General features: G+C 46.8%; 1 protein-coding gene across 2 annotated transcripts in view; it reads left to right on the plus strand.

The window, feature by feature from the left end:
• SNX14 (sorting nexin 14) overlaps window positions 1-15,062 on the plus strand; it is a 159,322-nt gene that overhangs the window by 2,343 nt on the left and 141,917 nt on the right. For both annotated transcript variants that reach the window (XM_073589635.1, XM_073589636.1), the window contains exon 2: window positions 8,169-8,289. In XM_073589635.1, the coding sequence (XP_073445736.1) occupies window positions 8,169-8,289 (121 nt within the window). The remainder of the gene's footprint in view (window positions 1-8,168; window positions 8,290-15,062) is intronic.

A 15,062-nucleotide genomic window follows, 5' to 3' on the forward strand; every position in this document is an offset into this window, starting at 1 on the left:
CAAATTATAATGAATATATATATATATATATAATGTGTATGCATGAGTGTAGAGCCCCACCAATTCTGCATAGCCACATTCACTATAATATCCCACATCATCCCGTCAGCCAGAGCTACCGGACAACAACCCCTAATATCCCACATCATCCCGTCAGCCAGAGCTACCGGACAACAACCCCTAATATCCCACATCATCCCATCAGGCAGAGCCACCAGACTACTACTCTTAATATCTCACATCGTCCCGTCAGCCAGAGACACCGGACTACTACCCCTAGTATCCCACATTATCCCTTCAGCCAGAGCCACTGGACTACTACCCCTAATATCCCACATCATCCCGTCAGACAGAGCCACCGGACAACTACCACTAATATCCCACATCATCCCGTCAGCCAGAGCCACTGGACTACTACCTCTAATATCCCACATCGTCCCATCAGCCATAACCACCGGACTACTCCTAATATCCCTCATCGTCCCGTCAGCCAGAGCCACCGGACTACTACTCCTAATATCCCACATCATCTCGTCAACCAGAGCCACCGGACTACTACCCCTAATATCCCACATCGTCCCATCAGCTATAACCACCGGACAACTACCACTAATATCCCACATCATCTTGTCAGCCAGAGCCACCGGACTACTACCTCTAATATCCCACATCGTCCCGTCAGCCAGAGCCACCAGACTACTACCCTGTTGTGAGTTCATTTTTCCCTTCACCATTGAGGTCTGATGAACTCCCTCCTCTGGTGAAGGAAGGTAGTGAGACTGATTACCAAACACCTGGGCAGCTAGATGAAAACTGGGTGGCTGGAATTGAGGACTGGATATAAGGCTGCCGACGCCCTTCTTCCTGGCTGGCGATTTTCCTGCTGGATTCTTGGAGACTAGAAAATAGAGGGGGAAGCCAGCACTGCTTAAGGTTGGAACGCATAAATTGGAGTGCATATGCACATAATGTCTAGCCGTATTCAAAAATGAGATATTTAGCAAAAAAATTGATCAATTCAATTGAGCCGCCGCGCCAAGGCAATCTCATATGGGGGGTCCTACTCTATATATTTTTAATAAATGCTGTGCCATTACGGCCTCCTAAATACATTTAGAGCATGACCACATCAAGTGCAATCTGTACCTGAACATTACTGGATCGCTCCCATGAAGCCAGATGAAGCAAGTGCAGATTGAAGGCCAACCAGGTCTGAACACAGACATATCAGGAATGGCCTCTTGGAGACTAGTCTGATTCCTGCGTCTCAAAGCTAAGTTTTTCTGCTCTGCTTTGTACTCTTCAGTTTTGTTTTGCCTTGTTTTTTGGGAGTTCTGCCATCCCTGGCCGGGGGTGAGCTGAATTCCATTTTTGTCTCTGATCTGTTGATCTTTTGCTCTGTCTTCAGAATATACCTGAGTGCTGATATAGTCTTTTGAAGCCTAGCGACTTCAGGGCCTGTTTTTCCTATCAGTCGGTTGGCTCATTTTGATAGGGTTTTTGCGGATGGCAGACAGCAGCTTTCCTATCCTGTCCTATGTAGTTAGCTTGGGCCCCATCATTTGCTAAACCTATCTTTCTATCTGTGTTAGTGTTTTCATCTTGCTTCACCGTCATTATATGTTGGGGGCTGCCTATTGCTTTGGGGTCTGCTCTGGGGCAGTTTAGTTTTTTCCCCTTTTCTGTCTTTAGGCTATGTAGCTCTCCGGCTGTGATCGAGGGGTCTAGGGCACCGTAGGAACCCCCCACGGCTACTGCTAGTTGTTGTGGATAGGTTCAGGGGTCTGCAATCCGATAGCTGCCAACCTCTCTGGTTTTTCTGGACTTAGCTGGTATTTTGTTTTTTCCTCCGGTGACTCATCATAACACTACCCCTAATATCCCACATCATCCCGTCAGCCAGAGCCACCGGACTAATATCCCACATTATTCCGTCAGCCTGGAGTCAGAACCAGAGTGCTAAGGGGAATGATCCTAACTTCCATACTGGGGATCCCTTTAAGAGAGGCCTGGTGTCAGAACCAGAGCGCTGAGTGGATTTGCCCTGACTTCCATACCAATGATCCCTTTAATAGAACCCTGGGGTCAGAATCAGAGCGCTGAGAGATTTGCCCTAACTTCTGTACAGGAGATCCCTTTAAGAGAGCCTGGGGTCAGTACCAGAGCATTTGAAGGCAATTGCCCTGACTTCCCTACCGGCTATCCCTTTGAGAGCCTGGGGTCAGAGCCAGAGTGCTGAGTGGAATTGCCCTAACTTCCATACTGGGGATCCCTTTAAGAGAGGCCTGGTGTCAGAACCAAAGCGCTGAGTGGATTTGCCTGACTTTCATACCAATGATCTCTTTAATAGAAGCCTGGGATGAGAATCAGAGCGCTGAGGGATTTACCATAACTTCCATACCGGAGATCCTTTTAAGAGAGGCCTGGAGTCATTACGAAAGCACAGAGTGGATTTGCTCTCCCATCCATACCGGGGATCCCTTTAAGAGAGCCTGGGATCAGAACCAGAGCGCTGAGTGGATTTGTCCTGACTTGCATACCAATGATCACTTTAATAGAACCCTGGGGTCAGATTCAGAGCGCTGAGGGATTTGCCCTAACTTCAATACAGGAGATCCAGAATACAGGATTTGCCCTGACTTGCATACCAATGATCACTTTAATAGATCCCTGGGGTCAGTACCAGATAATTTGAAGGCAATTGCCCTGACTTCCATACCGGAGATCCCTTTAAGACAGGCCTGAGGTCAGTACCAAAGCACAGAGTGGATTTTCCCTAAATTCCATACCAATGATCCCTTTAAGAGAAACTGGGGTCAGAACCACAGAGCTGAGTGGAGCTGTCCTAACTTCCATACCGGAGATCCCTTTAAGAGAGGCCTGGGGTCAAAGCCAAAGCGCTGGATGGATTTGCTCTGACTTCCATAGCAATGATCCCTTTAAGAGGGAATATGTACCTATATGATGGAGGATGTGTATATGGGCACAGAAGGGGGGGGGATTAATTTCTGTCATGTGCTCTGTGCTCCTCTTTGGTGGGCAGACAATGGCTGGGAGCTTATGTTCCCAGGGATGCTAGATTTCTCCCACCATGTCAGTGTCTGCTGAGGTGTTGTCAAGTGGGAAAACTTGCTCATAGCAACCAATCACAGCTCAGCTTACTTTTGAACAGCTCTGTTGAAATGAAAGATGCTTCGTGATTGATTGCAAGGAAAACACATACTAAGACTCTCAGTTTTAGAATAATGTAAAGATATTTTTGTAAAAAATCTGAAAATATTTAAAAAAAAAAAAAAAAAAAATATAGTACTGATAAATTTCTATTTTTTATGTAAAAAAAAACAAACAAAAAAAAGTACACATTTGGTATTGCTGCATTCGGGACGACCTGCCACTTAAAACGGTCCCATTATTGAGCAAAAAAATAAAAAAAAGGGGCAAAACAGCATTCTTTTTCATCATATCGCCGAACAAAAAGTGTAATAAAACGCTGTAAAAAAAAGTGAATGTAAATAAAAATGGTTCGGCTGAAAAGAACATCTTGTTCTGCAAAAAACATCCACCATACTTCGCCATCAGTGGAAAAATTAAATAAGTTGTAGCGCTTAGATTACAGCGACGCAAAAATAATTTATTTTTTCTATAAAATTGTTTTTACTATGTAAAAGCGCCAAAGTATTAAAAAAAGTATAAATATGGTATCGCTGTAATCGTACTGACCCGAAGAATAAAACTGCCTTATCAACTATACCACATGCAGATCGAAAAAAAAAATATTCATGAATTGCTGGTTTTTGTTCATTCTGCCTCTCAAAAATAGGAATGTAAAATGAACAAAAAATGTTGTGACCGAAAACAGTACCAATAAAAAACATCAACTCGTCCCGCAGAAAACAAGACCTCACATGACTGTCAGCATAAATAAAATTATAGCTCTCAAAATATAGCGATGCAAAAATGTTGCAATAAAAAGCGTCTTTTCGTGTGTGACAGTATAGCGCTGTGGTCTGCAAGCTCTCTGACCTAGAAAGCCACACTCTGCTCTGAGAGAGAGTTGGCGAGCCACATGAAGAATCTGTAGGAACCTTGTGCCCAATAGAAAAAGAGACGACTGGAAGCTTCTCCAGTAACCATAACATAGATTATACTATACTGTTGTAGCAGTGACGTGAGACTGTTTGGCTGCATGAAGTGAGTCACTATATATAGAAAAAAAAAGCAACTTTTTTCTTATCCTGGAAACCTATATAATTATTGAAAATATTATAACCAAAATGCATGACATATCCACACTGTTATCTTGGTGATGGTTAGGACATGAGTGCATCTGCGTTTTTTCTCATGTTTCTCACAATTACAATGAAGCCATTGTGAGACAAAAATACAGCCTTTTATGCCCTGGTCTTTAGCATTACACCCATACTGAGCATGACTTACACCTGTACCAAGAGAAGAAGAGAGCAAGGAAAACAGGTGGAGCAGGAAAATACAGCTTAAGAACATGCATATATGTGTAGCCATTGTCTGATAATAATGATACGATGTAAGTACAATTAGTCCAATATTCACATTAACATAACAATCAAGATTGAAAAAAGATTGAATAGTATGGACAGTTTTAGAGAGTAACATAATTATTGCATAAAGCCCTATAATGTAGTAGCATAGTCACAGATGTGCATATAGTGTACCAAGGTTATGGGACAATGCAGCACAATAATTGTAACATAAGAACAAAAGGAGGGATAAGTAGACGGGGACCCACCACACCCAACGCGGATTTCGCTTAGGCTACTTTCAGACTTCAGTTTTTTAAATCCGGCGGGCTGCGGTGAAAAGTTGTCAAACCTGATCCGGTAGAAGCCGCAGCCCGCCGGATCATCTGTTGAGGCTGGAGACGGTGCAGGAGAGGGAGAGGGCGAGAGAGTCTTCGGGCATGCTCAGTGGAAAAAAGCGGTCCGGCGCTGTCAAAAAACGTTGCAGGGAATGTTTTCTGCAGACGCCGGACAGGCATTTTTTGCCGAATCCGGCAAAAGCCGGACACGCCGCATGGCCATCAGGCGCAATGCGGCGATAACGCAAGTCTATGGGAAAAAAGCCGTATCCGGTGGCAACCGGCGCCGGATCCGGCTTTTACATTTTTCGCCGCATCGCGCCTGATGCTTAAAAACTGAAGTCTGAAAGTACCCTGAGAAATGCTTCGTCCAGGGGTGGTCGGGTACTGGCCAGATACGTCTTTATATTAGAGATAGCCAATAGGCTTACTTTGAATCAGGTGTCTCCTATAAACCTGCTCCTTGGTGCCATCATGTGCTGGACTGTTGATGTCGTAATCTAAGTGATGCGGTCACATGGGCCCGCTGACAGGAAGTAAAACAAAGTTACTTGCGGATGTCTTTTCGCCACGTTGCTATTGGTACAAGTGTTGGCGTCCTGTGATTGAGAGGAAGAGGCGTCCTGGGTACCATGGCAACAATAGCATGCTGTGACAGTGCGCCATCGTGTGACCGGAGTGAAGGGTTCCAATACGTCACTTCCTGGACACAGGGTAGTGTCGCTTCTAATAATCCTAATCCAGGCAGACACACAAGCGCCGTGGTTCCTTCTCGCTGCATGTATAGCAATTGCTGTTAGGAGTAGCAGCATGCTGTGAGGGTAAAGAGAGTAAATTATTATGTTTGTCCTAAACCGGAATATTCCAAAATCAAAATTTATCTGCAACATATTAAGAGCGGGTAAATAAAATAAACATTACAAATAGTTGACATATATAGAATTAAACAACACATAAACCTCATGTTTATATTAGAAACATATTTTTAAGTAGTCAAGATAATTGAACGTGAAGTGATTGAAAAATAATAAATAAAAATAAGGCTACTTTCAGAATAGCGTTCTTGGGCGCAGGGCCACCGCTTAGCTCCGTCCACGGCCGCGCCTCCTCCGGTCAGCTCCTCCTAGGATCGCATGACGCTGCATGCTATCAGCGTACCCAATATTTAACGTTGGGTACGCTGACCGTGCGCTGGTATGATTTTGCCGGCACTTGTGCCCTTTTGGCGCTGCGCCGAGCGCACAAAAACGCACAGTGTCTGACCGGAGGGGGCGCGGCCGTGGGCGGAGCTAAGCGGCGGCACTGTGCTGTGCCCGAGAATGCAAGTCTGAAACTAGTCTAAGATGAGAAAAAAAAAATGGTGGGGGGGAAAGGGTTAAAGGAGAGAGATGTGCCCTAGTGACTTCTGTGGGAGATGTATAGTGTAAAATGGTCGCATATTGTAACAGAAATCGGCCAGAAGCATAACCACTCTAAGGGACTATCGGCGATAGGAAGGACACACACGGTGTGAGATATACTGTGTGTGTGTGTATATATATATAATGTATATGTGACAGAAATATCAAGGTGGGGACAAGCAGCAATAGGGATAAATATAAAGTGTTATATGTTGCAATTATATTAAGTGACTTTAGTGAGAGATGTCCAGAGGAAGGCCGCACAGTGTACATGAGCAGCCAGCCGAGGGCATAACCACTACAAAACACAATTAGTGCCGATGTAATGACACAGACAGGATAATATGTAAATAGATAGTGATAAAAAGAATAAATAAAACAAACTACAATAAAGATGAGTATAAAGTGCTTATGTGCCACTCTAGGGTGAACACTAGGAATCAAGATGAAGGATCAATATAACCTAGAGGATGCTGCATTACATGGAACAACACAATAAAAGAACAAAAATCGACCATAAGTCCCAGATTATAAGAATATATATTTTATTAAGATACCAAGTTTAAAATAACACAACACAACACAACCATGTATGAGATAAAAAATTATGTTATATATATATTCATTCCAAATAAAGGCAGCACTCCATAATAACTTCTCAAGTGGTAGTGAGTTTTTATTCAGCCCACATATCAAGGCAACGTTTAGGCTCAACTGAGCCTTTCTCAAGCCTAACATCCCGAAACAATCACTGACCTCAGGGAGACCAGTCAAAGAAAACACTGCGGCAGCCGGCAAAGGCGCTCAATCAGTGTTTTCTTTGACTGGTCTCTCTGAGGTCATGGATTGTTTCGTGATGTTGGTCTACTAGGCATTGCTCCCACCTAGCCAGAATCCTACTCCACACTGATGAGGGGCAACACCCCGAAACAGCTGTCTGTGGATGGATACCTGGCCTTGGTGTTTCCCTTGTCATATCTGTAAACTCGTAAAGAGCTGGATATTGACTTAAAGGGCCACTTAATATGGTGGTAATGGTGGTTTCCGAAAGGAGCCACCCCTTGGCTGGTTCCTTCCCTGGAGGAAGATCTGGCTAGTCCCGTGTTTGAGACTCTTAAATGAGGCTCCACGGACTTTATTTACATTTTCTCAAGCCTAAGGCTCAGTTGAGCCGAAACGTTGCCTTGATATGTGGGCTGAATAAAAACTTACTACCACTTGAGACGTTATTATGGAATGCTGCCTTTATTTGGAATGAATATTGGAAATTGTGGCTGAGAACGGGACTTTCTGCCTGGGGCCTTGCACCTGAAGCGAAGTACTGTGCTGTTTCCTCTTTTTATACTATATCTATCTATGCAATTACTATCCAGATGTGAGGCATGCCGTACCAATAATAGTACTAATAAATATTATTATTCATATAAAATAGTGTTTTAAGAGTAAATTTAAAACAACATCAGTGTGATTCAAAAAAATATAAATAGTGTGCATCACATGAAAAAGTGCATCATGAGGCAAAAAAAGTGCGGTGTCACTAAATTGGTATGCCAAACAGACAAAGCAATAGTGATGGAGGACACGGAACGTGTCACTATGTAATTTGCAGGTCAGAAGACCAGGAAGCAATGACAGTGCAACATAAGTAAAAAATAAAGTGAGAATGCAGGAAGTGACTTACAAAGTATACTGCTCCTGGGCTCCTAGAATAGACGCCCTCCCCAACGCGCGTTTTGGCCTGTTGCCTTCGTTATGTACTACATGGAAGAAAGTGCACCAGTTATAAAAGAAATGCAGAGACACTGGTCAGGGTGCATGGATAGGAAAAAAAATTACTAGACCGCTTGTAGTAATTAGTGTTTTGTTTAGTATAGTAGCTAGCCTTTATGCTTTTTTTATTGCATTAGGTCACCACGTTTTCTCTCTTTTTTCAGATACCTCCATATTCTTATGATCTTCTGGTCTTTCCTTGCTGGAGTTGTTACATTGTACTGCATTCTGGAGCCTGAATCTCTCCTTCCTAATATTCTTTTTAATATAAAACAAAAACCCAAGGTACAGTATTACATTACATTTTTATTGCACTTTTGAGCTTCTATTAACCCCTTTCTGACCTTTGACATACTATTCTGTCCATATGCCCTGGGCCCCTATGACTATTGACGAAATAGTACTTCATACGCGATCAGCTTCCCTCACTGGCGGGGGGGGGGGGGGGGGGGGGAGCGCGGTTGATCGCTGCCGGGTGTCAGCTGATTCTCACAGCTGACACCCGGCACTTTAACCCCCATAACAGTGCTATCAAACATCTGTGACAGCCCCTCTGCCTTTGGATCGGAGACCCCACAGCATGACGCGGGGTCCTGATCGCTCCCATGGTAACTCTGTCGTCATCCGAGTTACCAGAGCTCATTGACTTCCTGTCATGCGCAGTGCATGTCAGGAAGTCTCTCAGGTTAGTGACAAATCACTACAGAGCTGACAGCTTATATTTCATGCAAATCTGCATGCCATATAAGCGATCAGCCTGCACAAAATTAGTGTCCCATATGGGACATAGTGTAAAACATAGAATGAAGTAATTTTTTTTTTTTTTAAATAATCGTAAAAATATAAAAAAAAATAAATTAAATATTCCACCAATAAATCAATATTTGAATAAAACAATCTAAAAGTACACATAATTAGTATTGCCGCGTCCGTAACGACCCGACCTATAAAGCTGTCCCACTAGTTAACCCCTTTAATGAACACCATTTAAAAAAAAGGGCAGAAAAACAATGCTTTATCACCATACCGCCGAACAAAAAGTGGAATAACGCGCAATCAAAAAGACGGAAATAAACATGGTACCGCTGAAAAATTCATCTTGTCTTGCAAAAAACAAGCTGCCATATAACTTCATCACCGGAAAATTAAAGTTATAGCTCTCAGTATAAATCGATGCAAAAAATATTTACTTTATCGCCTTATTGGGGGACACAGATTACCATGGGTGTATGCTGCTGCTGCTAGGAGGCTGACACTATGCAAAACAAGAAAATTAGCTCCTCCCCGGCAGTATACACCCACCGACAGGCACCAAGCACCTCAGTTTGTGCTTAGTGTCTGTAGGAGGCGGACCGGGATCTCCCCAGATCCGCAGTTAACTTTTTTCCCTTAGGTTTTCTAGTGGAACGTTTTTAATTCTTTGTCTTTTGTCTTTCAGATTCAAGTCGGTAAACAGGGTGTAAGTTTCACCCTGCTTTCCCATATCAGGCGGCTGAGCGAGCAGTGTGGCGTACCCCACATCGCAACTCTCAGTACGCTGGCAGGACTTTTTCCCTATCACCTTCTGGTGCTATGGGATGTGGACAGGTGGCTGGTCCTTGCCAAATCCCCCTCCTCACCCCTCTCTCGGGACAGGGCTGAGAGGAAGACGGCGATCGCAAGTAGTGCATCCTCCTCATCCAACAAGAGGTTAACGCCGTCTTCTGCAGGATGCGGGTACAGAGGACATTTCCCAGCGGCTTGCCTTATGCTCGTGGGCCCCTGTGATCATCCTCTTCAGGGACGTCAGGTAAGTGCCTGTACGATCCCTCCAGCCCCGCAGTGTTACCAGAGAATCCCATCGGCAGTAACAGCTACAGGCTTCCCTGTTTGAATCTCCCACCTCTCTCCCCTGCCTGCCGCGCACCGCTCTCATCAGCCGCGCGCCTTCCTATCTATATTCAGGGGGGCACAGAACAATTCACAGCCTGGGCAGGGATTTCAAGGGAATCTGCGGGCATTGTACCGTAATATCGGCGTTTTTTATTGTCCCGAGTAGTTATCAGGCACTGGGCTGCGGCGGCATCAGTTTCACTTTCACTTTCGTTTCAGCTGTTTTCAGCGCGTTTTCTTATCCTGAGCGCGCTTTCCTGCGCGCCTTTCCTATCCTATCACAGGGCTCCTTTCTCTTTTGCCTAGCCAGCCCCCTTCTCCCCACGCCCTCCTTGCTGCCCTTATCCAATCGCGGCTCTGCTACTAAGCTCCGCCCGCCGCTTCCTTTATACAGTAGTTCCTGGTCGTCTTTTCTCTTCCTGTGTTGCGTGGGGGACACGTCGGCTTTCTCTGCTCGCCTGAATGTCACGGGGGCTTAGTTCAACTAAGGCTGAAATACCCGGGGCCCCTGTGGTGTCCCTTTACTAGGGGAAACCCTGTCTGACCCTCAACCCAGGGTTTTTGCTGAAGGTGCAAATGCCTGAGCCTCCGACCTTTCCTTATCTCCTGCTCAGCCCTGCACTTAACCCTCCACCCTCCACCCAGTGAGAAGTCACCACCAAAGCTCCCACACAAATAATGACAGACAGGGAGAACTTAAACTGCACTGCGCCGCACACACACAGGAATAAACAGTAATGTGAACAGGGCACAACTAAACACAAATATGGGAAGGAGAAAGGATAACGACGGATCATACGACACCAGATATGAATCTCTCTCTCTTGAACACCTCCACTCCAGACCGGAACCACTTGGTATGAAACACAAGCTATAATCGGCGACGCCCATAGGCCAGCATGACTATTTAAAGACCGTGGGCGTGACTAACCATCCAACCTGGTCTCCAGCAGGATTAACCCCCGAGAGCCTGAAGATCAGGCCGGCGCCACTGAGGCTATAGTGGCTGGAGGTGGAACTACCTCTGCCTGCCGGATGCTGTGGTGTGAACAGCGTCCGACATGACAGTACCCCGTCTTCTACGAGGGACCCCAGGGCCCTCAAGACTCATAGGACCCGGCTTGTCCGGATGACGACGGTGAAAAGAACTGACCAGCCGATCCGCATGTATGTCTGAGGCTGGAACCCAAGACCTCTCCTCTGGACCATACCCCCGCCAGTGCACCAAATACTGAAGAGTACGGCGTACTACTCGAGAGTCCACTACCTTGGCGACCTCGAACTCTAACTCGCCATCCACCATGACTGGAGGTGGCATCGGCGTTGTGTCCACAGAGCCTACCACCTTTTTCAATAAAGCCCTGTGAAACACGTTGTGTATCTTGTACACTGCGGGAAGTTCCAACCGATAAGCCACTGGGTTAATGATGGCAGAAATCCTAAAAGGCCCAATAAACCTTGGACCCAGTTTTAAAGAAGGGATTTTGAGTTTTATGTTCTTCGTAGCTAACCACACCCATTCACCCACACACAGGTCCGGACCTGGCACGCGTCTACTGTCAGCCACCCGTTTGTACCTGGCACTCATGCTCAACAAACGCTGTTTCACCCGCCTCCAGACTGATGACAATTGGGCTCCTAGCTGATCCTCCTCCGGGACACCCCCGGAGTCACCCTGACGTAAGGTACAAAACTGAGGATGTTGACCGTACACACAAAAGAATGGAGACTCTCCTGATGACTCTCTTGGCGGTGATTATTTAATGCGAATTCGGCCAGAGGAAGGAAAGTAGACCACTCCTCCTGGTTGTCGGACACAAAGCATCGTAAATACTGTTCAAGATTTTGGTTCATGCGCTCAGTTTGTCCATTAGACTGTGGATGAAACGCCGATGAATGTGACAACTTGATCCCCAACCTTGAGCAAAAAGCTTTCCAAAACCTCGCCACAAATTGCGTACCCCTATCAGATACTATGTCAGACGGTACTCCGTGGAGTCTGACCACCTCCTTCACAAATACCTGAGCCAACGTCTTAGCATTGGGCAAAGAAGACAACGCCACAAAATGCGCCATCTTTGAAAAACGGTCAACCACCACCAGGATGACCGTGTTCCCTGCCGAGGCTGGCAAGTCAGTGATAAAATCCATGGAGATTTCTGTCCATGGCCTATTGGGTACCCCCAGAGGCTGTAGCGTGCCAGCAGGACGGGTTCGGGGTGACTTAGCCCTAGCGCACGTGATGCAAGCTGCCACGTACGAGACCACGTCCTGCCGGATTTTGGGCCACCAGAAACGACGCGATACCAGCTCTAAGGTGCCCTTCACCCCTGGGTGACCAGCCAGTACCGAATCGTGGTGTTCCTTCAACACCTTAGGCCGAAGATGCAGGGGTACAAATGATTTGTTGGCGGGAAGTCCTGGTGGTACCTCCTCTTGGGCCTCGGCAATCTCCGCCTCTACCTCAGTCGTGAGAGCCGAGACCACTACCCCTTTCTGGAGGATGGGTACCGGCTCTTCCCGAGGTTCTCCCCCCGGAAAACACCTAGACAAAGCATCCGCCTTGGTGTTTTTAGCCCCGGGACGGTACGTCACAAGAAAATTGAAACGAGTAAAAAACAATGCCCAGCGAGCCTGCCTAGGAGACAGACGCTTGGCCGACTCCAGGTAGAGCAGATTCTTATGGTCGGTGATAACTGTGACCTGGTGAGCCGCCCCCTCCAAGAAGTGTCGCCATTCCTCAAAAGCCAGCTTGATGGCCAACAACTCCCTGTTGCCGATATCATAATTCCGTTCGGCCGGCGACAACTTCTTGGAGAAGTAGGCGCATGGATGCATCTCGCTCAAGGACGAGCCTTGAGACAGTACTGCCCCCACTCCCACCTCCGACGCATCAACCTCTACCACAAAAGGTTTAGACACGTCTGGTTGCACCAGAATGGGGGCTGAAGCAAAACTATTCTTCAGACGCTCAAATGCACGTATAGCCACCTCAGGCCAGTTCGCCAGATCGGCACCCTTTTTTGTCATGTCCGTGAGCGGTTTGGCGACAGTCGAAAAGTGTTTTATAAATTTCCTATAATAATTCGCAAACCCCAGGAACCGCTGGAGTGCTTTCAGACTCTCCGGCCTCTCCCATTGCAACACCGCTTGCACCTTAGCGGTGTCCATTTTAAAACCAGCTGCGGACACAATATATCCCAAAAAGGGCAACTCCTGGACAAAAAATAAACATTTTTCCAGCTTAGCATAGAGCTGGTTCTCCCGGAGCAACTGTAACACCTGCCTAACATGCTGCAAATGAGTGTCCCAATCGCTGGAATAAATGAGGATATCATCCAGGTATACAATCACAAATCTCCCCAGGACATGAGCAAAGACATCATTAATAAAATGTTGGAAAACGGCAGGCGCGGTGGTCAACCCAAACGGCATAACCAGACTCTCAAAATGACCCTCAGGAGTGTTAAACGCCGTCTTCCACTCATCCCCCTGACGGACCCTTATGAGGTTATACGCCCCCCTGAGGTCCAGCTTGGAAAACCATTTTGCCCCCCCTACCTGGTTGAACAAATCCGGGATCAACGGCATTGGGTAGGGATCACGGATAGTAATCTGGTTTAACTCTCGGAAATCCAGACACGGGCGTAACCCCCCATCTTTCTTCTTAATGAAGAAAAACCCCGCGGCTACAGGCGAGGACGAAGGCCGGATGTGACCTTTGCTCAGACTCTCCGCGATGTAGTCTTTCAGAGCTTGTCTCTCAGGGCCAGAAATATTAAACATCCTGGCCTTAGGTAATTTGGCCCCGGGTTTTAGCCTAATAGCACAGTCATAGGCTCTATGTGGAGGCAGTTCTGAGCAACCCTTCTCCGAGAAAACATCCGCGAAATCCTGCAAAGCCTCCGGCAGGCTGGGCGTCACGGCGGACACACATGTGGCCAAGCAATTGTCTTGGCAGAAACCACTCCATTGTACTATGTCCTGAGTTTTCCAATCAATTACCGGGTTGTGCCTGGACAGCCATGGAAAACCCAGGACCATTTGAGCTGGGAGATTACGGAGGACCCTACATGTAACCGACTCAGAATGTAGGACCCCAATGTGGAGTTTCACCTCTGCCACAAACTCAGTAATCTCCCCTTGAGGGAGGGGAACAGCATTAATGGTCACCACCTGTATGGGGTGAGGAAGTTTTTCAATCTTAAACCCGGCGGTGTGTGCAAACTCCTCATCTATGAGATTGGTGGCGGAACCGCTATCCACAAACACTGATATAGGTAGCTCTCTGCCGGCGACAATAACCTTGGCAGGGAGCATACATTGAGATACCATCGTGGAGGATATGCATACGCTCAGTTGGGTCTCCTCCATACCCTCTGAGCTTAACAGTTTTCCGCCGGTGTGACCCTCTTAGGTAGTACCGGGCAAACGTTAACATAATGACCACCTTTACCACAGTAGAAACATGCTCCGGACTTCCGGACTCCCGGAGCGCGAGGCTGAACCTGTGCCACGCCAGCAATCTGCATAGGTTCAGGGGACTCATCTACTTCAACCACACCTGCACCTCTGTTTTCCCCCAGAGGTAGCGTCTCCTGTGCCCCCTGACGAAAACGGCGATCAATACGTATCACCAAACTCATGGCAGACTCCAATGATGCCGGAGTCTCATACATCAGGAGGGCTTGTTTCACCCTCCCTGATACCCCATGAATAAACTGGCTCCGCAGTGCTGGGTCATTCCACTGTGTGTCTACAGCCCAGCGGCGAAATTCCGAACAATAGTCTTCTGCCAAGCGCTCCCCCTGGCGGAGGGCGCGGATTTTAGATTCCGCTAGAGCCAGTCGGTCAGGGTCATCGTAAATGAGCCCGAGGGCAGAAAAAACATTATCGACCGAATGAAATGTAGCAGAGTCAGGTGGTAAGGAAAATGCCCATGCTTGGGGGTCACCACTCAGTAATGACAACACCAGCCCTACTCGCTGGGCCTCATTACCTGAGGATATTGGCCGCATGCGGAAGTATAATTTGCAGGCCTCCCGAAATACGACAAATTTGCTGCGATCGCCTGAAAATCGTTCTGGCAGCGGAAACTTCGGCTCTGCACCGATACCTGCAGATGCCGTTTGCACCTTTGCTACTACCAGGCCCTGCTGCTGAACTGCCCCATTCAACTCGGAGAC

This window comes from Dendrobates tinctorius, unplaced genomic scaffold (assembly GCF_039654945.1).
Source record: "Dendrobates tinctorius isolate UK_male_01 unplaced genomic scaffold, ASM3965494v1 ptg000111l, whole genome shotgun sequence".
Taxonomy (NCBI): domain Eukaryota; kingdom Metazoa; phylum Chordata; class Amphibia; order Anura; family Dendrobatidae; genus Dendrobates; species Dendrobates tinctorius.